At 34.2% G+C, this 26,319-nt stretch overlaps 4 protein-coding genes across 5 annotated transcripts in view; all 4 read right to left on the bottom strand.

Annotated features, from left to right (window-relative positions):
• Window positions 1–1,308, bottom strand: part of LOC117426771 (homeobox protein Hox-D4a-like) — a 1,527-nt gene extending 219 nt beyond the window's left edge. The window contains exons 1-2 of the mRNA XM_034044734.3: window positions 665–1,308; window positions 1–91 (exon numbers count right to left, since the gene is read on the bottom strand). The exon at window positions 1–91 is cut by the window's left edge and continues 219 nt beyond it. Of these exons, the coding sequence (XP_033900625.1) occupies window positions 1–91; window positions 665–1,073 (500 nt within the window). The 5' untranslated portion in view covers window positions 1,074–1,308. The remainder of the gene's footprint in view (window positions 92–664) is intronic.
• Window positions 1–10,854, bottom strand: part of LOC117426769 (homeobox protein Hox-D3a-like) — a 29,919-nt gene extending 19,065 nt beyond the window's left edge. The window contains exon 1 of one of the 2 annotated variants that reach the window (XM_059033660.1): window positions 5,452–5,584. The gene's annotated coding sequence lies outside the window, so the exon portion shown is untranslated. Of the gene's footprint in view, window positions 1–5,451; window positions 5,585–10,589 lie in introns of those variants that run through there. The other variant, XM_059033662.1, reaches the window with a different exon arrangement.
• Window positions 10,855–12,127: 1,273 nt separating this feature from the next.
• LOC117426372 (homeobox protein Hox-D8-like) lies at window positions 12,128–14,451 on the bottom strand. The gene is made up of 2 exons (XM_034043871.3): window positions 13,765–14,451; window positions 12,128–13,589 (listed from the first exon to the last, which is right to left on the bottom strand). The coding sequence occupies exons 1-2, from the start codon at window positions 14,183–14,185 to the stop codon at window positions 13,300–13,302; spliced, it is 711 nt and encodes a 236-aa protein (XP_033899762.2). The 5' UTR covers window positions 14,186–14,451; the 3' UTR covers window positions 12,128–13,299.
• Window positions 14,452–20,860: 6,409 nt separating this feature from the next.
• Window positions 20,861–22,961, bottom strand: LOC117426371 (homeobox protein Hox-D9-like). The gene is made up of 2 exons (XM_034043869.3): window positions 22,341–22,961; window positions 20,861–22,067 (listed from the first exon to the last, which is right to left on the bottom strand). The coding sequence occupies exons 1-2, from the start codon at window positions 22,897–22,899 to the stop codon at window positions 21,823–21,825; spliced, it is 804 nt and encodes a 267-aa protein (XP_033899760.1). The 5' UTR covers window positions 22,900–22,961; the 3' UTR covers window positions 20,861–21,822.
• Window positions 22,962–26,319: the final 3,358 nt, after the last annotated feature.

Raw genomic sequence — 26,319 nt, forward strand, 5'->3', positions numbered from 1 at the left:
AAATGGAATTCCTTCTCCAGTTCCAGAGCCTGCTGTCTCGTATATGCAGTCCTTGATCGCTTTGGTTCCCCTCCGGTATAATTTGGATTAACTAAAACAAACACAAAACATGGAAGTTAACTAGTTGCCATTAAACTGATAGTTCTCGCATATATACGTCAAATTTCTCAGAAGCAGGCTGCAAAATAACACACACACACACACACACACACACACACACACACACACACTTACACACACACACACACACACACACATACCCACACATATACCCAACATATATATATATATATATATATATATATATATATATATATATATATATATATATAGATCAATCAAGAATCTATCTGTTTTAACTGGATATAAATTACCCATGTGTTATGCATATAAATATATTATTATATTTCAATAACATAAAAGCAGAAATGATTTAAAAAAAACAAACAAACAAAAAAAAAAAAAAACATGACCACAATGGAGGTTTAAATTGCAGAGAAAACTGGCCACATGGCTAGCGGCCTATTTCCATAGCAATAAAAATTTATGATGGGTGTAATTGGCAGCCCCTTCAAAAGCGCCCATAAATTTTGTTCAGCGGTTCTTTACAAAAAGATGCTATAACCGGCCCAAAATGCATTGGAGGTAAGAAAGTGACTCTTACCCGTAGCAATATGAACCTTCTTCATCCAGGGATAAACTATTGCTGGCTGTTTGGCTGGTATCGCGTTTTGGTTCTTGGCGTTCTGTTGTTGGATGCAGGGCCGTGGGGTGGACATTTGAACCGGTGGGCATTGCTCAGTCTGAGCGGGGAAATGGCTCGGTTGGTTGGGTTGCTCCTGCACATGACCCCGCGGCTGCACTGTAGAGCCCTGATCAGTGCTACAGCCAAAAGACTGCTCGTTGTAGTTTGACCGTGAATAGATTCCGGGATGCTGAAAATCTGTGTTCTGCGATGGACTATAATACTCTGAGCCCTGGTCAGGTATGTAGCTGTTCTGTGAATATTCCTCGCAAGGTGGAAATTTAGGATCCACATACTTGGAGTTCACCATATACGAACTCATGGCCATTAATTTCTGAAGGTAGAAAATACTAATTTTTCTCGAGTTGTCTTTTTTTCTCCTTCCATAAAGCCCTCCTACTAGCTGTCAACTGAATAAAGTTAGGCACCCATGTGACAGGATTAGCCAATGGGGACGAAGGGAGTCTAGTAACGGATAAGTATACAGCTATAGTAGCAATCATTTTCATAAACTTTACGAAATATGAATATCATGTTTAATAAAATCGTACAATTGAATACGATCTCTAATGAGGAGGGTTTTTTTTTTTTTTTTTTTTTTTTTAGCGAGTGAGTGACACGCCTTAAAATAATGCATCCTTATGCCTAATGAAACCCGTCACCCTATATATAACTGTAATACAATAACTGATCATGAATCTGAAAATAAATAAATAAATAAAATACAACTTTATGCAAAATAAAGATATAATACTCTAACTGGAATTTTCACAAATATAGAGCCACAGTGCTAGAGATTCAAAAGGTCCTTGCAGAACAAGAGGTTAATAATGAGCGAGTACAATTGATGTGGACCGTCTTTGTCATGCAGGGGTCATCTGAAAGTTAGTAGAATCTCATCATTCCATCCCATTGTACAGAAAGCAGGGGGCTTGGTAACTAATAACACGAATGAATGTATTAAAATATGTGGATAGAATCGAAAAAACAAGGTCTTCGCTATAATTTTTTCTTTCTGGAAATTAGATGAGAGAATTTTATTGTTGTGTGAAAATATGAATATATACATTAATAAAATCAACCATCTGCTAATTTATGGTCTTCGTAAGTAAGTAAAAGAAAACAAGTTTTCTTGTGTAGCCTGTTATCGGCAAGTTGAAAATTAAAAAAGAAAAAAAAACACAAGCAATCAAACAAAGACTAAAATACATTTTAAGGGACATGCACATCTACTTTTTTCTGATGCTATAACAATGCAATTCTCTGACTGTATAACAATCATATACTTACATTTGAACACACTTAACCCGAAGTTTTTGCATCGACCATATACTCCCCTAGAATCGAATCTGTGACTGTGATAATATCACACAAAGTCGGTTCTACAGGGTATATATAGACGACGAAATGCAATTCTTAATAATAATAATAATAATAATAATAATAATAATAATAATAATAATAATAATAATGTAGGGTAAAATAAAACAATCTGAACATTTAACAGAATACGTGTTTCTTAATATCAATATACGACGTTTGCACTTCGTAAAAGTAAATCATATTAAAACAAAACAACTGTTTTAAAATTTTAGAAAAAGATATGCATTTTCATTCAAACATGTGATGCACTTTAACCTAAACATCCATTTAACCACTGAACACAACAAAACCAACACATATTTCGAATCCATCCATCAAATTGTATGTAAGAGTTGTTGTTGCTGTTATTATTATTATTATTATTATTATTATTATTATTATTATTATTATTATTATTATTATTATTATTATTATTATTATAGCAGGTTTTTTTTTTTTCAGTCACTAAAACGTCCATTCAGTCATCAGTATAACAATGCGGCTTGTATTTAACACCTTGTGGTTTTGCCTAGGCATAAAGTGCGGTTGATTTATTTATTGCACAATTATGCCCCAATGTCTATTAATAACTAGGTTGTAACTGCAAACTAAAGTAAACGGTATATCACCAATAAATGTAGCCTATTTGTTTGATATGGATGCATACTTACTTTGGGGTGTTTCTCTGAGAGTAAGCTAAAACAGAATCAACTCTATCAACTGTCCCAAGCTTTACTGGTGCGGTCGCATATGAGGCAGAGGCTAAGGGGCATGGAAGGTCATACTAAATCATTTACAAACATATCACAAAGTTTAATTATTTTTTTCTTTGTCGACAGCCGCGCACGAAGGGTAGAAAAGTTCATGAATTCTGCATGACCCAAGTGATAACCGATCATCCGGTCAATCCTGCTGGCTTGATCATCATGTTATATTATTGCACGGGGATATTGTGGAATCGCTATGGTAAATAAATACGAGTAAGTCTGATTATAGAAACAAATAAATACCATTTAAAACGTGCTAAATTATTACTTTTATCTTCTGTTTGCCTTTCTTTCAAAATAAACTTTCTCTTTATCTTTAAATTGCTAATTCCTCTGCTCAATATTCTGTTATATACCAGTAAGATACATTTCCGAATCTTGAAACTAAATGAAATGCTTGGATGGAGCTGTTACTTTTAAACTATGACTATATATATATATACATATATATATATATATATATATATATATATATAATTGTCATCGTTTACATAGTTTAAAAGTAACAGCTCTATCCAAGCATTTCATTTAGTTTCAAGAAATGTCACAATTCAGGAGAAAATATATTTTTGATAGTTAAAAAAAAAAAAAAAAAAAAAGATTTAATTGTTTTATATGTTTTAATAAGATTTAAATTATGCTGTCAAATACCTTTAAAATTGAACAGACTTATTGAAAAACGGGCAAATAAAGCCACAGTTGGATAGGTCGCATTTTCAGATGTGACAGACGCTGTGACCTGAATTTCACCTTATTGCACGACTTGCTCAAGCGGGTCAAAGCCAAAGAGATACCGGGGAACAAAAGACTTCCAGTTTCACCTCTCGTTCAACTGCTTCCACAAGCACTTTGATAAAGCCCTTACATTTTGGTCTTGGGAAAGCAATACCAGATGCCTAAATGCACTAGCAAAGTGTATTTGTTTCATTGTGTTCAAAACACCAGCCTTACGATTACAAAACGAATTTTGTAATGTATCTACACAGACAGAAAGCAGTGGAAAGTTAAACATTTGACACAAATAAAAAGCTTCAGTTTAACTTATTTTTTTTAAAAAATAGAATAATTTATGACCTATAACTATAGGTAGATGCGTGATATATATATATATATATATATATATATATATATATATATATATATATATATCACGCATCTACCTATGTATATGATTCGAGACTGATTTGGTTGTAGAAAACTTGTCAAATTAGCTTTTCAGAAGCGATGAGAGATAGACCAAAATGTCCTTGTTACATCATACACATCATAAAACATAGCATTAATTACATACAAGATAAAACACATACTTTGATTTTATTTTCCAGTAAACTGTCTTTGTAAATCCTATTTGATACATTCAAAATAAAATATCTGTAGGGTCTATTGATACAAGAAATAGCTTTAAGGTTTTTTTTTTTTTTTTAGTTTTTAAATGTATACCAGCATAGTAATTGTATCCTACATGAGTGCTGTATTTTTTAAAAGCTAAATGTCATAATTATATCTAAACGTCATTCTCAATGTCTGTAAAGTAAAATAAAAAAGAAAGAAATGCACATGCATTTAGTTTTGGGTTGTATTCGCATTACAAATGCATTGTGAGCTTTAATGACAACAACATATCTGTAATTAAGTGCACCAAAAACCCATCATATATGGTTCACTGAAATGTGATTATATCTAAAAAAATCTAACATTACATCTCTTGATTAACCGTCATGTCATACGCTGGGGGGCGCTGTATAAACCCGGAGAGAACAGCCAAGGCCTTCAAATATAATTGTTCAGATAAAAAAAAAAAAAAGAAAAAAAAAGAATTCTAATATGCAATAATAGAACATTTTACGTTCATAAAAAAAAAATGATTATAAAACCACATGCAATGTTATAATGTAACCGGGTTCGTTTCCTGTAGTGTGTAATCTAATAGATGCAGTAACGTTTACTTGAATTACGCTTTGCATTGTGGATAACTTTCCATTCATTCTCATACTCTATTTGGTCATGTCTTATTGTTTATGTAATAAAAATCGTTTATTACAACCTATTGGATCGTCTTTTAGTACTGTAAATATGAGTGTGTGGGCAAACTCTGTTTAAAGAGAGCTTAAGGTGTATAGATTCACTAAATAAAATGAACGAATTGAACCTTTGTTTTAGATAGAAATTGCCTTCATCAATATACCACGATGATAATAACCCCCCAACTCTGTGGACTCACACTATAAATAATTAACAATGAATATAATAACCATTAAAACAACAGAACGAAAATAAAACTAATATCCACAAAATCAAATCCACATGATCTAGTAACCGTGCATGCAAACATATCTATCTATCTATCTATCTATCTATCTATCTATCTATCTATCTATCTATCTATCTATCTATCTATCTATCGTTATGATCAATATACAATTATTTCATACAGCAGTGTCCTTTTATTTATTTTTCTTCTTGAAAAAAAAAAAAAGATGTTGTATCTGGCTACGAAAAGTACATGCGCTATAGAGACCCAGTGACATCAAAAGACACCCTTGCAGCTTCTGTAATATCGCTATGAAGCAAACTTACTTCGTGCGAGGCTGCTGTGAAGGTGACGGTGGATCCAGGGATACACTGCCATGGTGCCTGCAACCAGAGATTAATCCTTGCTTCCACTTTTTTTCCAAGATCGCTCCGAAATGCTTAACCATCTGCACTTGTGTGCTAATATACAATGTGAATTATATTTTGGCTTGTCAACTCCCTAGCCATAAAACAAAGTTTAATGGAATCACGTGTCATGCTACAGCCATTCATGGCAACGCTCTGTTGTGCCATAAATAACCTTCAAACTTGAAAACTTATCCTATAATGGCCGTTACATTAGTGTGTTCTTCAAATTCAGTCTATTCAGATTTTAAACGTAGGGTATGCAGGGCGTGCTGAGCTAAATTTAGTTTTGAAAAAAAAAAAGGTCTTTTTAAAAGTAAGTAATTTAGTAGGCTATAATTAAACCCGCTCATATTTTAAAACAAGCTAAACTTGATTTTAAAGCAGATTAGTATTTTTGGTTTTCAGTTTGAAATATAATGGCAAAGCCTTCTGTACGACTGAATTTGTTCTACACTTCACAAACATTCACTTATGACGAGTTGTTTCTACTGCTTGTATTGCTCCTCTAACCTTCGTGTGTGAAATTCTTTTTAGACCGTTTTGTTGACGAGCCTTTGATACCTGTAAATGTAAGGTAATAAAACAACAAAATTGTCGTCGTGTGAAAACGCCTGTTTGAGGGCATGCGAGAATGTCAGTGGTCGTAAACACAGGAAGTCAAATGTCACTGTTTAATTAAGCATCTGATCACAAATACAAGTGAAATGGGACTGCTTTGCTAGTAATTAGCTAAATGAGAAACAAACAAACATGCAAACAAACCAAAAAAAGGGGATTTTTTATAACCTATGGGAAATAAAAAGGTATAATAAAAACAATTATAATAAAATGCTGAATGTAAATTTACCACACAATAAATAAATAAATAAATACTGCCATTTCGGTAACAATTATGTTAGCCTGTTGCCCGAACAAAAAAATATGAATTAACCACAATTTGTGTTCTTAAGACAGGTTCATTCATAAAAAAAAACAACATTATATATATATATATATATATATATATAATTTATCTATTAGCCATACAGAGTAATTATTTATCAAACACTCCACAATCTTGTAGGCTGTGTGCCTCCCTTTGGTCAATTTGGTCTAACATTAAACTATTGCAGCCTGTAAGAGAAAAATAATATAGAGGCCTACAGTATTCATGCTGGGGCTTCAATGACCACGTTTATAAAAGCTGTAAATATAATTATCGAAACGAGTCTTATTTGTATAACAATAACATGTGTCCACTTAACATGTATGGGACACGTGTAAGCCTACATATACACAACAGACATGCATTAACCGCCATTGTCTTTGTCGTAAAGGTGAACGATTGCGAATATTTAGCCAGTGTAACCATATACTGTTTGTTTCTTTATTATATTTTTATACAGGCAAATGTTTGTAATTTTGCAGAACAAATATAGTATAATCATTGCGAATTCACTGTCATTTACCAATAAAAAAGGTTGCAGCTGTATCATTTATCGTTAAGTGTTTAGCCATGTTTTTTTTACACGTTTTCCGAGTATAGCTGTATTTGTATTACTACAGCATTGTTATTGTAATTATTATTACCTCTATGCTGTTTTCTAGCCCTGTGTTAGGATGCTCGGTTTTTTCTTTTGACAGGGACCAGGAATTGAAACATTGTGGATTCTTACAGACCCAGCGTCGGTGCAATTGTATTGCTTCGGCTGTGCTGTTGGGTTTACCCTTCTGCAAGCAACCTGAACAAGATGGACAAATAAAGCTCAATCTACAAGGGATAATCTCCGATTATTTCAAAAATGTATATCATTAGGAATAAGAGGTATTTAAAAATGTGCATCTGCTATTCACCCGTACAGTGATGATGTTGGTATGATACTTTGTGAAGGAAAGTGCTCACATATTAAGCTTGAAAATCGGTGCCTTTGTGGTTTTATCAGTTACACCAGTTTTGCACACAAACAGATTTTATACTGTGTTATAAAACAGCACATGCCCTATCTCTGCCCCCCACCAATATAATGGTAGAATGTGTAATCACGTGGTTTTAATGACCGCTCGTAAATCTCCCTGCAAGATAAAACTGTGTCGGATACTTGGGCAATAGCGCCTCCTCCTGGATAATCAGATACATTTTGTGATGTATGCAGATACATTTCATGATGTATTCAAAATCATACAAGTGTGCAAAGAGGGGTCAGAGGCAAATTGAAGCTATGTGCAAGTTTCTTTGGTCAGTGAGTGCAAAGGTTTAATCACAGGCCTCTTCCAAATGAAGAACACGTTCTGTTTGTAAAGTACATATACTGCCTTGAATTTAATTTTGTTGTGGCTTTTGTGTTTTTTTCTCTACAAATTAAAAGCATTATGATCCACTATTTTCAATACAGTTCGTGATGTGTGATGTACATATAAAATGAAGCCTATGTGTCTGAACACGTCTAATGTATGCATTGCATACATTGCTTTCCTACGATGCATTGCCATGTGTATGTGTAAGCAATAGTTAGGAGAAACTGAACAGAAATATTCCACTGTTATCATGAGAAAAGTTTAGTTTTAGTTTAGGGCACTTTTAGTTTGTTTTAAAAAACAATAATGACGGTTTAATATCTGTTTAAACGCTACAAGGACTTGGCATGTGTCCTATCATAAGGTATTGTCAGACTTTCCTTCCTTGTGGAGACTTTTTTGACCCAGTATAAACCTGCCCCCACCCCCCCACACACACACACACACGCACGCACACACGCACACACACACAAACGTTTCCATTCCTATGTTTGTGGGGACTTCTCATTGACTTTCACTATCTACTATTTCTAACTCCAGTGAGACAAAAAACTCCAAGGTGAAAGTCGACAACAAACTAAATTTTTTTTTTGAAGGCATATTTAGTTCTTAAAAACGTGTTTTACAAAGTGGGGACGTCCCACAACGTCGTTTTTTCAAGAGTTATTATCTTTGTGGGTACATTTTCTCAAATTGTGTCCGCACACTGATAGTAATACACACACACACACGCGCGCACACACACACACGCACGCACACACACACACACACACACACGCGCACACACACACACGCACACACACACACACACACACACACACACACACACACGCGCACACACACACACGCACACACACACACACGCACACACACACACACACACACACACACAACCGTTGCCAAAATAAACACCACCATGTAGTAGCCTACATAAACACTGAACTGTGTTTAAAATGTGTCGCATGAGGAGTAATGTTTGCTTCGTAAACATTTGGTTTACAGCGCAGCTGGTGTGGGTTTACATGTGCGGGTTTTCGATACCATTTATATTGTAATTATCAAAACACATTTTCTAGATAACCTTCTCTCCAGAGTAATGCAAAGTTCATTGTCGCTTTTCCTTTTTTAATCAGAAGCGTTTCATGCACAGGATGTTCCCTTCTCCCGCATTCACACCCTGGGACTGCACCGGGTATCCCTTGTCGCATTGCAGTAGAGCAGTAAATACTTCAGCAGCTGCCTGCCAACCAGCGAGTGAAATACTGTCTTTGTTCTGAAACACCCGACTCCAAGCAACATAAATCTAGTCCCTCAAAACAGTGCCTTTTCAAGCAGAACGCTTAAATAAAATACCAAAAAAATAATTATTAGAGCTCAACTTGATTCTGTTTTCGGGCGCAGACTGATTTTCAGACAACGGAACAATAGGTCTGTCGACTGCAGAGCTATTCAGAATATACTATACTATTCCAATCCAGACTTTGTTTTATTACTTAGACCCAGGAAATTGGAAATAAGTGAATAAACAAATACATAAATAATAGACAAAATGGGTACAAGTGAAGCATTAACCGATAACCAGTTGATTAGGTATAAGCGAATTAGATTAACATGACAGTTAATGTTTAGCGTCTTTTTCCAAGTGACTGGTTTGGAATGTTGGTTGAAGATTCCACTTAAACGTTCTTGGAATAATGCTATGCTGTACACCTACTAAGAGTACTGTAATTGAAATGAATGTGAATGAAATGCGTGGCCTCCCTCTAACATTAACACATGGAAGAAAATTCATCACATACATAAGATACACTTTTGCATATGCTATAGGCAAAGTGTTTACTTTTCACTCATTTGTGGTTAAAACAAGATTATCTTTAGATCACACAGTAAATGATAAATGTCTCTTTCTGACAAAGGTCCTCAAAATTTCTAACAATCGAATCATTTCAGAATATTGTATTGCTTATGAAAGTGCTCTGCAAAGCCTCACGTTGTTACATTAATAGGCTATGAGCTACCTGGTAGTCGTGGGCCAACACATGACACTGCAAGTTTACCTGCAGCCTATTATGACCATTCCCGGAGGAGATTAATAGTCTTTACCATACTTTGTGTCCATTAACACCAAGCTAATTGTTTAAAATACATATTCGATTTCTTTTTTTCTTTCTTTCTTTCTTTTTTTCTTTCATTTATAAGTTATCACCATGATCCAGTGAGTTGCAAAACTCAATTAATACAACTTACAAATATAAAGAAACCACATATGCTGATGTACAAAGACCTGTAGTAAATATAATGATACAAATATGAACAGTGCCTTCATATACTTGCAAACATTTTCTTAGTATATTTGTTTTTTATATTTGGACAAAATAATAATAATAATAATAATAATAATAATAATAATAATAATAATAATAATAATAATAATAATAAAGAAATGTCCCATAACCAAATCAAGTTACATTTATTTCCGATGCCTAACATCCGAGTAAATATATAGAGAGTAAATAAATAATATATACGAGTTATTTACTATCTAAATATCTGTTAAAATAAACCGTTGTACTCTCTGAACAGATTGTGCCTCTATGTTTTATTTTTTTTAATTTTTTTTTACAAACTGTACATTTCGTTGTGAAAGAAATATTTTGCCAAGGTTAATGTTAAACACGAAGTTTAATAATAGGTTATTAATGGTTAGATTTTTATTAACAAAAGCAGTTTTTATGTACAGGCTAGGCCAGGTAACAAAAGCAGGTAAAACATACACTTACCACTTATGCCACTTATGGGGTGATTGACGTAATCCATTTCCACAAAGCTGTAGTTTAACAGCAATCCGAATACACAACTCGGATTAAGCATTTTGTAGTAAGGAGGAAATATTTTGAATACTGTAACAAACAAGCGAAAGTACAGGAAAGCGCAGGCTATTCCCCCACTCAGCATGAAGGAAACCAGGTAGCACACTGTCACACTGATGCTAAAAACACTAATATTGAGAGAGAAGACAGAAGGGATAGGTTGGGAGGCTTTAACGGCAGAATGCAGTGAAGAAGTCGCTAGGGATATCAGGGAAAGGGCCGTGAAGACGCTCACTCCATGCACATGACCAGTGCCATCCAATGATAGGCGTAACTTGCTCATAAAAAGGTCTATTACCAAGTTGTAAATTTTCTTCTAACAAAAAGGAATTTACTGCAATTCCTTTTCGGTTTTGCGCATAATGGTTGACAACGCCATATACTTTCCCCATTGAAAGTGCCCTGAGCATTAGTTTACGTGTCAGTTGGTGGAAAATAAGACATTATACCAAAGTTATGTCAATGTGATGCATATGATACACATAGAAATAGAGATAGATATTTTACAAATATTTAGACATATGTTATATGCTTAGATTTTCAAGATTGTAAACACATTATTATATTTTACTATCTAATACTGTATATGATCAGAATTCAAAATCTATTATCTGAAATATTCTTCTTCTTCTTCTTCTTCTTCTTCTTCTTCTTCTTCTTCTTCTTCTTCTTATTATTATTATTATTATTAACGGCATATATGCAGCCTATGTAATATATATATATATATATATATATATATATATATATATATATATATATATATATATATGAAATGAAATGTAAACATATGCAGGCTTACATTTTTTGCCTGTAAAAGAATTAAGCATACATTTTATGCAACTGGTTTTATTAGTGTTTGTTTTACTTGTTTGAGGGGTTGAAAACAAATTATATCCTACTGTGAATTTTACAGAAACGTACCAATAAGGAAACCTTATTTAGCCAATATTTCAACTCTTATCAGCCCATATAACTATATTTATTTAAGTTATTTTATATTATTTTTCAAATGGCTTAGCAGGCAATGTGTGTTGGTCTCAATGTCATAAACAAGAAACAGAGCCTATTAACTCTTTATCCTTCCATGTGTTCCATTTACATTCTGTATATTTACACTCTACATATATCACTTTAAAAAAAAAAAGCTTTTTAAAATACTTAAAAATACCTTTGAACAGTGTTTGACGCCTTAACCTTAGTTAGGAAATGCATCATTTATTTAGCAAGCTTCAAAGTTGGAAATAAATGCTAGACCTTACCCAGTTTCAGAGGATCATAATTAATATAACGGATATAATAATAATAATAATAATAATAATAATAATAATAATAATAATAATAATAATGTAATTGTTTCAATTTTAACAAAAAAAAGCATAAGTAAGACATTCACGCCTTTGTTTGGTATTATTATTATTTTTATATCTATAATCATTTTGTCTACAAACTTATAGTGATAAAAAAATATATGATTGCAGAGTTTCTCCCCTCCAGCGGTCTAGTTAGTATTCATAATGACTAATGCAACCCAGTGGTCAGCGATGATTTTGCTTGCTTGAGTAATTCACGGCACATTTTTTCTATTCACATTTTATTTATATCTGAAATCGTTAATTTTTAAGATAACTGAATAATATAGTGACCCAAATAGTATTCACTGTTGATATCATAATGTGTTATACAATAGCAGAATTGTGCAGGTCTATAATGCCAGTCAGAATAATTTAATGCATTTTTTCCTCACAATCAATTTGTAGGCCTAGCCTTTTGTATTTTATTACTTAATCTATTGAATTTTGTATAATGCAACTTATAACTGTCTAAATTATTCTTGTTGTCACAACAATAAATATTTTAGGCTACAGTTTTATGGAAAGAATTGCAAGTTTTAAAAAAAAATCTGAGCAAAAGTAGTTACTTTCTATAAATTACTTTGTTACAGTTTACTATCGTATTTGTATTTAGCCTAATACAAGTATAAATTAAGGATAAAATATAATTCAGAAATAATTAAATATAAATTTAAAAATATCAAAAACAAAAAAGTATAAGTAAGGCATTCACACATTTGTTTTGTAAAATTATTATTATTATTATTTTTTTTATAAATAATCATTTTGTCTACAAAGTTATAGTGATAGAAAAAAGCATGTAGATACCCGTTAGCTTTAATCGTGTGACAGAGGTGTAACACAAATTCAGATCTTGAATTTTGATCAATTCCATTAATATATAGGCCTTATTCAACAGGGCCTACAATCATACACAATATAACATTTCACGTGCAGTTTCCTGGTAATTAAATGTTGTTAATTTATAGAAAATCTAATCATTTATTCTGGTTTCTCATTAGGAAGAGCATGGGTGCAAATCATAAACATAGTCCCTTTATTTAACGAACAGCATTATTTAGTTTGAAGTAGGCAATAGATAATTGAAAAGTGAGCACATAAACTCGCATAGCCTATACCTTCCACGCTAACTGACAAACACACAGTCATTGTAACAGTGGCATAGGCTGTTAGACCCAACAAGGATTGTCTCCTTACACTTTAATCGTCTTTTCTGTTTTCACATGTAATAAAAGTCTCATTTTAGACAGGTTTTAAAAATTCAGTCAAACATTCTCGTTGCCTGCTTTGTCCTGCGCAGAGTTGCTAGGCTCCATTTTAACCTCATCTCCGTCTTCTGGTCGTGAAGATGGAAATTTTTCTTTATTGTTTTCTTTTTTCCACTTCATTCTTCGGTTTTGAAACCATATTTTAACCTGTCTCTCGGTGAGCCCCAGAGCGTGCGAGACCTCGATTCTCCTCTTTCTGGTCAGATAGGGGTTAAATAGAAATTCCTTCTCGAGTTCCAGAGTTTGGAGTCGGGTGTATGTTTGTCTGCCTCTTCTTCTGCCAGGAGCTATGACAAAAGAAACACAGGAGCATCTGGTTAATATAATAAAACACGATTAGACTGCAAAAATACATACATACACATCTCGCTATAGGAGATTTATAATGATCCTATAGCTTTGAGATCCAAGTATGACCTAAACGTGATATGGAAACAAACAAAAACAAATATTACATCCAACCTTGAGGTCTCATCCAGGGAAACATCTGAGAAGGAGACGAGTTCTGATTTAAGTGCTCTGGTTCTTCGCCAGTATTACTACTGGACGATTTACAGTCAGGATACTGTACCAGCTCGGTCTCTTGCTGTGTAGTGAAGAGCAGCTGCCTCTGTAAATTATCGTATCCGTAAAATTTACTGGGGTCACCGTGACACGTAATTCCACAAGGATTCGGTTGATATCCCGCATTCTGGATTGCTGAGGTTCCATGATGGTAAAATTCTTGAACTTGTGTTGGGTGCTGGAAACTTGCGCTGCTGCCATACATAACGGTGTGTCTGCTATTAACATCTTGTGAAAACGGGCAGTCGTAGTACGTTGGACCTATTGTCTCAGCAGCCTTGTACTTTGAATAAAAGGGATTTACAAAGTAAGAACTCATCTCTAATTGCTAACAAAGTTTCTGAGAAGAACAAACAAAATAATAATAATAATAGTAATAATAATAATAACTTTGATTGCAGAGTTTCTCCCCTCCAGCGGTCTAGTTAGTATTCATAATGACTAATGCAACCCAGTGGTCAGCGATGACTTGCTTGTATGCGATATAATCGCTACCTCTAAGCTTTTGTTGTTTCCTTTAAATCACTCGACAGAATGGAAGCTCACACCGCTTGGAAAATATTTTGCTTCGTTTTACATTTACCAGTCCTGGGGCAAACAAAGTACCCCCTCTGTGATCTGAATATATATATTTTTGTTTCAAAAACCCTGTGAGCATAGAGATTGGGTTAAGATAATAAGATATATCTCACCATCACTACAGGAGTACAGTACGACTGAAAGATATGGTGCGCATTAATATATATATATATATATATATATATATATATATATATATATATATATATATATATATATATATATATATATCTTATAGATATGGTGCGCATTAAATATATATATATATATATATATATATATATATATATATATATATATATATATATATATATATATCTATCTTGCACCACTCAGTGTACAATCAGAAACGCCAAAGAAAAGAAATCTATTATTTTGTTCCTAAGGAGCAAGATGAAACTGGAATCAAGGGCAATAAGGGCGAGGAACAGAAATAAGTGATATACACCCCACATCACACATCAACACTGTTATCAAAAGTTTCACATATACAGTACAATATGGAGCATGTGTCTGTGCGTAAAAACGAATGAAGTATCGGTGGATCTATAAATGGGGTTTGTTTTTGTCATTAGGTCTGTATGTCTGTAAGTTAATTCCATCTAGGGATATATATTATTGATAAACTATACAGAAAAAAATACAACGTTCAGAACAGATAGGGATCAGATTAGTAACAAAAGATAGGCCTACAAAACTCTTAATTCAGTCAAAATATATTATTGCTTGGAAACGCAAACTTTAAGTCAATGGCAGTTTAGTTTACCCTTGACTAGGTGAGGGCAAGGCAGGGCTGAGTCTGTTGGGTTAATTGCTACCTAATGAAAAGCATGACTATGAATAAGTTTCCCATTATTTCACCCTTCGGAGACGTCATTACTGAAACAAGAACGTTCAGGAGAGCGTGACGCTCGATTCGGCCTGGAATTTCAACGAGAGCCCCTGAAGAAAAACAAGTTGAAAAAAAAAAAGAAAAACAGCGCAGTGATATATGGACACAAGCGACGTCTTTTAAAACTACGTTCTCGTTGTTTGCGCTACTAATTATGACCCAATCCAAAAGACTAGATCTCATAAACTTGTTTTGAAAAAAAAAAAACATTAATTTGATACATGAGCATGTTATACTGAACTCTTCACAACCAATGTGTTGTATGTTATTGTAGGTTAATTGGAAGCATGGATATTCTCTGTTTGTCCTTGCAATCATTTTGATGTGTGCTTCTATTTGGAGGTCCCTGGTCCAGTAACGTGACATGACTATCGCATGTAATGCATGTAATACGTCTGCTGAACTTTGCACATAATAATAATGAGGACTCGTTGTGCTATTATCTTGTCATCCATTATTTGGGGGAGGCTAAACATCTTTTTTTTTTTTTTTTTTTTGCAGATATGGATACGCACAAGCGACATGAAGGAACTACTATAGACCCTATATGTTATACTATAGGCTACTCGATACACATATGTATCGTTCACTTAAAAACGTAAAGAAAACGTATTTTACATTTTATCATTTAGGAAATTGCAGGGAAGGACGAGTTTGCATAGCTTGACAAAAACAGACGCCACCTGCAGTTTTAGCATTTTCTTTTACTGTCCTTTTATTATCGTGTCTGTGTTTATATGTCCACTTTTAATTACACAGACAAAAAGATCATTTTCATTGTGGTCTTTACAAGGCTCTACACATTTAGCTGCAGACGCTATTCATGTTTGTATCCTTAATAATGTGTGTGTAAAATGGGTGTAGTGTTTTCAGCTGTTTCTTTTCAAAGGGAGACGATGGCCTACATTTAAAAGCTCGTATTTCTTCTCATACAAAAAGCATCAAAAACGCAATGTTGTAGTCAATATTCCATTCGGTAATGAATTCAAATGTAGTTTATGTAGTTTATGGGCTAATTTAATGAGTAGCTTTGTTTGTTCCTTCTTGTTGTTGTTCTTTTAATACAATAACTGAAACATAACCTAAACTAAGCACTTCGTTTTGAATCTTGATTATTTAATTTGATATTGAGATTTTAGTATAACGCTGTCAGTATATATATATATATATATATATATATATATATATATATAGATATATATATATTGTATTGTGTATGGTGATGGTCTCGAGGAGTCGATTTGGATCAAAGTTCAAGCATATTTTCTTCTAGAGGAATGATCACCTTTTGACGTCACTGTGGTATTATGGGTGAAGGCTATATTTGCATCGTGAGACATTCTAAAAAAAAAAAGTCATAATACCACAGTAGTGACATCCAAAAGTGATCATTTCTGTAGAAGAATATATGCTTGAACTTTGACCCATTCGACTCCTCGAGACCATCACTTTCAATTCAAACACAAATTTCGTTTTCAATCACTCGACAAAACTCACAGTACAGAAATGTTCCTTAATGATCAACAAAATGAGAATAGGTTAAAAAAAATGTACAGCTGGTACATTCGTATCTCAGAGAAACTGGAGAAAGTGATAACGACATAGAACGTCATTAGAGCACTGCGCCACTACGTTTAAAAAACGGAACTGTACTGCTGAACCTTGTCTTCTTTAATATTAGCATCACAAGGGTATCCATGTATAATACAAAAAAAAATAATAGGTGGGCCTCTTCTGTGAGTTACAGGAAAACAATTCCATCTCGGGTTTCTGTGACAGTTTATATATTACTCGATCTTTGGGCTCGTAATTTATGACGTCACAGAAACTCTAGATTAAATTATTTTCCTGTAACTCACTGAAGCCTACTATTATTCTCTCTCTCTCTCTCTCTGTCTCTCTCTCTCTCTCTCTCTGTCTCTCTCTCTCTCTCTCTGTCTCTCTCTCTCTCTCTTTCTCTCTCTCTCTCTCTCTCTCTCTCTCTCTCTCTCTCTATATATATATATACAGTACTGTGCAAAAGTTTTAGGCAGGTGTGAAAAAATGCTGTAAAGTAAGAATGCTTTCAAAAATAGACATGTTAATAGTTTATATTTATCAATTAACAAAATGCAAAGTGAGTGAACAGAAGAAAAATCTACATCAAATCAATATTTGGTGTGACCACCCTTTGCCTTCAAAACAGCATCAATTCTTCTAGGTACACTTGCACACAGTTTTTGAAGGAACTCGGCAGGTAGGTTGGCCCAAACATCTTGGAGAACTAACCACAGTTCTTCTGTGGATTTAGGCAGCCTCAGTTGCTTCTCTCTCTTCATGTAATCCCAGACAGACTCGATGATGTTGAGATCAGGGCTCTGTGGGGGCCATACCATCACTTCCAGGACTCCTTGTTTTTCTTTACGCTGAAGATAGTTCTTAATGACTTTCGCTGTATGTTTGGGGTCGTTGTCATACTGCAGAATAAATTTGGGGCCAATCAGATGCCTCCCTGATGGTACTGCATGATGGATAAGTATCTGCCTGTACTTCTCAGCATTGAGGAGACCATTAATTCTGACCAAATCCCCAACTCCATTTGCAGAAATGCAGCCCCAAACTTGCAAGGAACCTCCACCATGCCTCACTGTTGCCTGCAGACACTCATTCGTGTACCGCTCTCCAGCCCTTCGGCGAACAAACTGCCTTCTGCTACAGCCAAATATTTCAAATTTTGACTCATCAGTCCAGAGCACCTGCTGCCATTTTTCTGCACCCCAGTTCCTGTGTTTTCGTGCATAGTTGAGTCGCTTGGCCTTGTTTCCACGTCGGAGGTATGGCTTTTTGGCCGCAAGTCTTCCATGAAGGCCATTTCTGACCAGACTTCTCCAGACAGTAGATGGGTGTACCAGGGTCCCACTGTTTTCTGCCAATTCTGAGCTGATGGCACTGCTGGACATCTTCTGATTGCGAAGGGAAGTAAGCATGATGTGTCTTTCATCTGCTGCAGTAAGTTTCCTTGGCCGACCACTGCGTCTACGGTCCTCAACGTTGCCCGTTTCTTTGTGCTTCTTCAAAAGAGCTTGGACAGCACATCCTGAAACCCCTTGCTGCCTTGAAATTTCTGCCTGGGAGAGACCTTGCTGATGCAGTATAACTACCTTGTGTCTTGTTGCTGTGCTCAGTCTTGCCATGGTGTATGACTTTTGACAGTAAACTGTCTTCAGCAACCTCACCTTGTTAGCTGAGTTTGGCTGTTCCTCACCCAGTTTTAGTCCTCCTACACAGCTGTTTCTGTTTCAGTTAATGATTGTGTTTCAACCTACATATTGAATTGATGATCATTAGCACCTGTTTGGGTATAATTGTTTAATCATACACCTGACTATATGCCTACAAAATCCCTGACTTTGTGCAAGTGTACCTAGAAGAATTGATGCTGTTTTGAAGGCAAAGGGTGGTCACACCAAATATGGATTTGATTTAGATTTTTCTTCTGTTCACTCACTTTGCATTTAGTTAATTGATAAATATAATCTATTAACATGTCTATTTTTGAAAGCATTCTTACTTTACAGCATTTTTTTCACACCTGCCTAAAACTTCTGCACAGTACTGTATATATATATATGCTATTCATTTTATTATTGTAATATATGATATGTACTTTTGTTTATTTCCCTTGCAATGTGCCAAAGAAAACCTTTCGGTTCTATTGATCACGTTTGTATTTCCGTTTTGTACAAATTCCCTTTTATGGATCAACGGCGCCCTCGGGTGACCAAAAATGTTATTGCTGTTATTAAATTCTCACATTTCCATAGAAGCATTTGTTAATAAACAAAACGACTTTCGATAAACAGGAACACTTGAGACCATTTAAACACTGAAATAAAAAAAAATGACCCAGTAAAATGAAATCAAGATTGAAGTGATTTTAAATAAAGGATTGTTTTCTCATATTCATTTCTGTAACAATAACAACTCTTTTGAGACTACTACTACTACTCAGAAGAAGAAGAGGAAGAAGAAGAAGAAGAAGAAGAAGAAGAAGAAGAAGAAGAAGAAGAAGAAGAAGAAGAAGAAGAAATGCTTAAAGTATAGGATTGTATTGGAATCTTCTATTTATTAGTTTTTCATTAAACCAGTTAACACAAACTTTTTCATGTCATACCTTATGTTTCTATTCACACAATAGCCTACTAGAATGTCCTTGCAGTAAATCATCAAAGTATAATCTTCATATTAAAGTAAAAGCAACTTCCTTTAATCGGGGTAGTTTGCTGGCTTTAAAATTCTCCTTTCTGGCCTTTCTGTGAAAATACAATGTATCGACCAGACACCCATTTACAACGTGTCTGCATTTCTGTTTGTCAGCAACAGAGACAAACTCACAAATAGGAAGGTTTCAAAGAAGAGTACAATTACGACTTGCCCCCATAAACTCATTTAGACCAGACGTCTAGCCGGTTCTATGGCTTGATTGTACCCCGTTCCTTCCTGTTCTACTAGCATTGTAGGTACAGGCTTCACAATCAGTAACGATTCATGCAACACCTTTCCAATCGTAAACACTTTATTAGTGGTGCACACGTAAACAATAGCTTCAAAATGAACCAGTAAACTGCACTTGGGGTTATTTGAAACTGTTCCTTTGTTTATTTCTTTTTACCATTTACTGATGACATACCAATAAACTTCCTCCTAAAGTGCAGTTTAGTTTTTATTACTGTTTTTTTTTTTTTGGGGGGGGGGGGGGGGGCTTGTTTGTGACAAAGCTAAGAAGACAGAATATGTTATTATTTTATTTTCTATTTCAATCTTAATAGCTAAGTAAATCAAAATAGCATAGTTTGCAAAATGATGGCCCTGTTCTTCCACAACACACTATATACGTGCATTATAAATCAAAGAAGCCTAATCATTTGGTTAGTCGATGCTAATAAGTAACGGTAAATAAGTTAAGGGAATGCATTCAATAATGGGACGGAGACATTGTTGCAATTTTTTGTTAAAAATAATGTTATAACAGACTGCACACTGAGCATGGGTACCCCCGTATATTAAAAAGGAAAATACATAGTCTATACAATAGTTTAAATGCATTAAACAAATACATGCTGGACAAACTTAGTATAGGGCTATAATAATGATGTTAACTACGTCAAGTTAAATGTGTTTCTTGAAGTTTGTTCCAATTGTCAGAGAAAATAAAATAATAAAAAGACGCTTGCATACTAGGCAATGTTAGTGTTTGTAAGTGTTTGTGTTTGTAATTGTAATGCGGCAGCATATTCACAAACAAATACGATTTCTTCAAGTTAAACGTAAAATGACCCACCTGGTTATAGCTAAGTAAAAGGGTTGCGCGCACACTAGTTACTCGACATTGCTTCAACTCTAAATTGCAACTATGTGGTAACTCTTTCCGTTTACATAATGATGCATGTGCTTTCCATGTGTCTAAAACCTTGAACTTAGTTCACAATCCTTTAAGTGGATCTTTTGTTTTGGATACTTTTCTTTTATTTGAAGGGCAAAAAATAGGTTTCAGAATAAAGCACTTTATTTGGTACCTCTTTTCTTATATATCAACTGTATTTATATATTTGTCGAACAAATATATTTGTTTTGCTGCTAATGTATTATTAGAAAAACTATCCATTTATACACACATCGTTTAAAGAAATCTACACAGCTTTCATTTAAAACTTTTGATTCTGAGAACTCGGTCCATGTAAGAAAATCTTACATTTACAACATTTAATAGAAAATAAACAAACAAAAAATTACAAACAAACAATAAAAATCGATTATACAGCCGTGAGGATTTCAAGAAAAATACATTCCCAAAACAACATGTAAACATTGCCATTACCGGCTCGGATCAGGTGATTGTAGTTCTCCTAGCATATTACTGTATATTGCATTAATATTCCTCACCCACTGTGGATACCTGTCTTGATTAAAACATGCTGTAAATAATACCGTTTCATTTTATTCTCGTTAACTAAGGCAATATATATCTTGCAAATTCCTGACATGTATTGAATATAAATGAACCCCACAGCCGATTCCTATCTATAGCCTAAGTGATTTAATATGCATTCATTTCAGCTTTGTGTTGGTATAACCCGTCGGCAACCGCACTATTAATCTATAACACAATTTCAAGCGTGTTTCCATTCAGCATGCCATGACTATTTTTAAGCATAAACGCGATATTCATTAAAATAAAATACAATTAAAAATCCTCCTATTCTAACACTGTCTTTTAGCAACAAAGCATGCATGCAGACACCATATTACTTTCGGGTAAACCAGAATACTTTGGACAATATATAAAAGAAAACCCAATAGCTGCATTAATACACACACACACACACACACACACACACACACACACACACACACAACCCATTTATAATATATCACATATACATCCAGAATGGAGAGCCAAGTTGTAAGTCCTCTTACATTTATTTTCTAGCAAGTCTATTCTTGCGTCAGTTAAGATCCTTGTTGCCCCTCTCTCGGTTCATCTTTTTCATTTTCATTCTTCTGTTCTGGAACCAGATTTTTACTTGTCTTTCGGTTAAATTTAAAATTCTAGCAACCTCGTAACGCCGATCTCTCGTGAGGTACATGTTAAAAAGGAATTCTTTTTCCAGTTCGAGGGTCTGGTATTTGGTATACGGGCAGCGTTTCTTCCTTGTCGAGCGGGCGTGGATCCAATTTGCAGCAGGGTTGCCTGATAAAAGAGAGCGAATGGTAATTATAATGTTAGACCTTCACTTTTATTATAGCACTTTAGAACGAGAATTGAATACAGTCTATTTCTCATAAGCTTTAACGTGATTTGTTATACATAGTTATGTATGCCCACTATAACTATTTTATGCGTGCCGCTTTTCGGGCTAAGTTAGGTGTCTAGACACTTTTATAGGTTTGTAAAACCTGCAGCTTTACACACCGCCCGTATGGTTCTTGGGCTGTAAATCACAGAGCAATTTCTTTTACTTACTTGGGTCAAGTTGCTGGTGGGTTTCTTCCATGAGCTCACTGTTGCTGGAAATGTCGCTGCTAAAAGGCTCTTTCGCTTTGGCTGGCTTGTCCTTACTTTCCGAAAAAGAGGCGCTCGTGAAGTCGGGGATGCTTGGAGCCTGTGCCTCAGAAGAAGAGCACTCAGTCCTCTTGGACAATGGTAAAGTTTCTGGCTTGATCCCGTAATGCCGACTGTTCGGGTGGAAGCCGGGAAAAGAAACCGAAGTGGAGAGTGGATCTACCCAGGAACGTACATATCTACTTTCTGCTGCGGCAAGGTGTGACTGGTGCATGTAGGGATGATAGATCCCCGACACTGCGGCACTAGACTGAGTGTGAACCGGGGACCAAGACGTGGAAAACACCGCAGATCTGGGTGCAAAGCTACAAGAAGAAAAATCAGGACTGTCTCCCACACCTGATGGCCTTGAGGTTGTGCTGTGTGCTCCTTGTGCGAACCTTGCCCCATAAGCGTCCTCTGCTTCATGCCCCATGATAGCATCAACATAATAGTTACTAAGTGTACCACCGGCCGACATTTTTGGAGCCCTTCGTAGTCATATAAAAGGTTACACTGTTACAGATACCTTCCCTCTGAACAATCATAGTATTTTTGCAGCCTGCATCTTCAGCGATTGGTTGTCAGGATCACGTGATCATATTTACCAATACAGTGAGTAAATCAATCCGCAGATTATGGTATTCTTAATTTTGACATTTTATTCAAGGGACATGAACAGTGTAATTATAAAATAAATAAAACGCTGCACGTATGAAGTTATCCAGAGTCACTGTGTGCTTTGAACCTTTATTGCTGTACATACGGCAATTTGGCACTATTTCTTTACGCAGACAGTTAAAAATATATATATATATATAGAAACAAGAAAAACACGTTTATTTCGTTTGAATGAGTGTAAAATCTAACCGCTTCAAAAAACAAAACGGTGTTATGTTTTACACTGTATGCTTGTAAAATAATCTCTATAGACCCGTCTGTTGAAACTCCTCGTGAAGCACATGCAACAACACGTTGTAAAATAACGCTGTTCTGTGGATCATTTTTATATATGTTTCCAGTTTCTATAAAAATGTGTTTTGTTGAAGCGTGGGTTTGGCACAGAAAAGAAATCTTTGTGTACTGATTGTCTTTATTAAGAAGACCACCATAATGTTTTTTTTTTATTTTTTATTTTATGTCTATCAATAAAACATTTATGAGGTGCATTTGATTATACATTAATGCGCCCTTAATAAAATGCACTCTTGGCGTAACAAAGTGGGTCTGCACAGAAATGATGTACATCTGGGCAGGTTGAAGAAAAGTATGATTCTTTATGTAGGCTATACATATATTTAATCTTTTCCAATATTCTCTTTATGTAAACATACTTTGAATGGTTATCTAGCCTATTGAAATAAATACAAAACCTTTGTTTTATTTTGCTTTTAAAGATTTCAATAGTTTTCAATAAAATGCTGTTTTTAAAGCGTTTTTATTATTATTATTATTATTATTATTATTATTATTATTATTATTATTATTAATTATGAGTATTGTAACAGATAGACACATCCAATCGTCAAAGCTTATTATATTAGCTTGTTATTGGTAGAACATTTTCATTTAATTCACTTAAAATGCACCGCTGCCAGTCAGTTACGCTTAGACTAAATATAATAACTATACTTTGTATTTTAGCTATCTGAATACGTCTGGTTGTGTTTTTCCTATATTTTTCTTCTAAATGTCTGAAATTGCGTATACGCCTTAAGACGGACCTTTTGAAATACATTAAATTATAAACGATACACAACGTAAATAGAGCCGCTGAAAAATATGGACTTGAAAACTGATATCACCAATTTAAATCTTGAGCTGAAACATTGCAGGACCAGTAATAACCGCACCTCGACAACAGCACTGAGCCCCGTTAAACAGACTACAGATCAGAGAGAGAACCCTTGCGCTTGACTTTGTATTTTGGGACATTACGTTTGATAGCCCATTTTCCAGCTTCTATAAATTTTAATGATTCAAATATTTTCTTTATAAAATATATGACACTGACTTATAATGTGTAATTAGCATCATTTTAATTTATAAAATGTTTGTTTTAATAAGATGTTTGTGTGTGTGTGTGTGTGTGTGTGTGTGTGTGTGTGTGTGTGTGTGTGTGTGTGTGTGTGTGTGTGTGTGTGGACTGTTCTCTTTCTTAATAATGTTTCTTAATAAAAACAATGTACTTCTGTGTAAATAAAATCGTTATAGTTAATACATTGGAAATATAGACTTTCTTGTTTTTATTTCCGGACTCTTTAAATATATGTTCTCCAAGGATCCTACCAGGGTACATTATTTTTTAATATTTTACACACACACACACACACACACACACACACACACACACACACACACACACACACACACACACACACACACACACACACTACGTTATTACTTTTTTATTACACGAGATAATTTTTTAATTTTATTATTTTGATGAATTCAGAGGACTTTAGTTAAAGAATTTTGAATCATATTATTTTTGCATAAAGTAGGCTATACCGGATAGTTAGACTCCACGTGCAATGCCATACTGCTCTCTTATAATCCTTTATGTGCTCGCATCAAAGTTATAAGTCCCTAAACATTCATAGAACATGCTTTTATTACCACGTTGGATTAAACTCAAGCATTTGGTGTCTCTCAGTTAACGTGAGCGATAAATACCATTTTTAGCTTTGGTAATTTGGCTTTCAGTTTAACAAAGCTTATACAAAATAGAATTTGAACAAATCGGTTATGATTGCAGTTATATGGAATACGACTCACATTACAAGGCTGAAATATAGCGAGTACATGATAAGTTTGGTTTTAATTGAGTTTTATATTAAAATAAAATAAAATAAATAAATAAATAAATAAATAAAACCTCAGGTATTATTTTATTTATTTATTTATTTAAAATTATACAATGAATATATATGAAATGGTTCTATTTTGGAACATGAAAATGTAACAAATTCAACAAAGCGAATTTTTCATTATATATTAGTAACTTCTATATTTCCGTACGCACAGATTCAAAACATCTGCCGCTTTTAAAATGATCTCCATTCAGATTGCATTGATCCCCGCAGTTGTACAAATCTGACTTCGATGGCTCAAAGTTAAAACATGTATTTGTATATACCCTGTATTTATACATGTATGATACATCCGTCCGTTTGTGTCTCATGTGACCTGCAGTGAAATTGTATTAAAACAGATGAGTAGTTTTCCTAAATGAATTCTGATGTATACAAATGGTGCTATTCATGTTTCAAAGCAGTGCTTACATCACCTTTCTTTGTACACTTCCTGCACTTCTACGTCTGGTTAATATCTGGAGAACTAAAAAATAACCATGATACATCCTAAGCAGTCAATGTGTTTCTTAGTATAGCCTATATCTATTTATTAATAGCGCATTCGTACTAGTAATTTTAGACAAAACGCAGTGTAATATCCAAAAGGGTGGACTACTGGTCTAAGGTTGCTAAACGGATACAGTTCACAATTTATATATATATATATATATATATATATATATATATATATATATATATATATATATATATATATATATATATATATATATTTTAAATGACATTAGTTTCTAATAACTGCGTCGTTTCTAGTGGCTTTAAAAAAAGCAGGCAAAATCAAAATAACAAAGCAAAATCAACTGTTAATAAAATCGCTTTTTTCTCCTTTCTCTCTCTCCCTCTTCTTTTTGAGTTAATAAAATTGCAGCTTAAATGTTTTTGTTATACAGTTCTTTCTAAAAGCCGCAATAAGGATAGCGGCGCTTAAACAGTAATCTTATTCTGTTCTTTTTTTTTCTCCAATTGAAAACCAAGGTGAAACATAATACAGTTCCATCTATAGATGCTCAAAATAAAAACGTAAGAGA

The sequence above is a fragment of the Acipenser ruthenus genome, chromosome 11, assembly GCF_902713425.1.
Source record: "Acipenser ruthenus chromosome 11, fAciRut3.2 maternal haplotype, whole genome shotgun sequence".
Lineage (NCBI taxonomy): Eukaryota > Metazoa > Chordata > Actinopteri > Acipenseriformes > Acipenseridae > Acipenser > Acipenser ruthenus.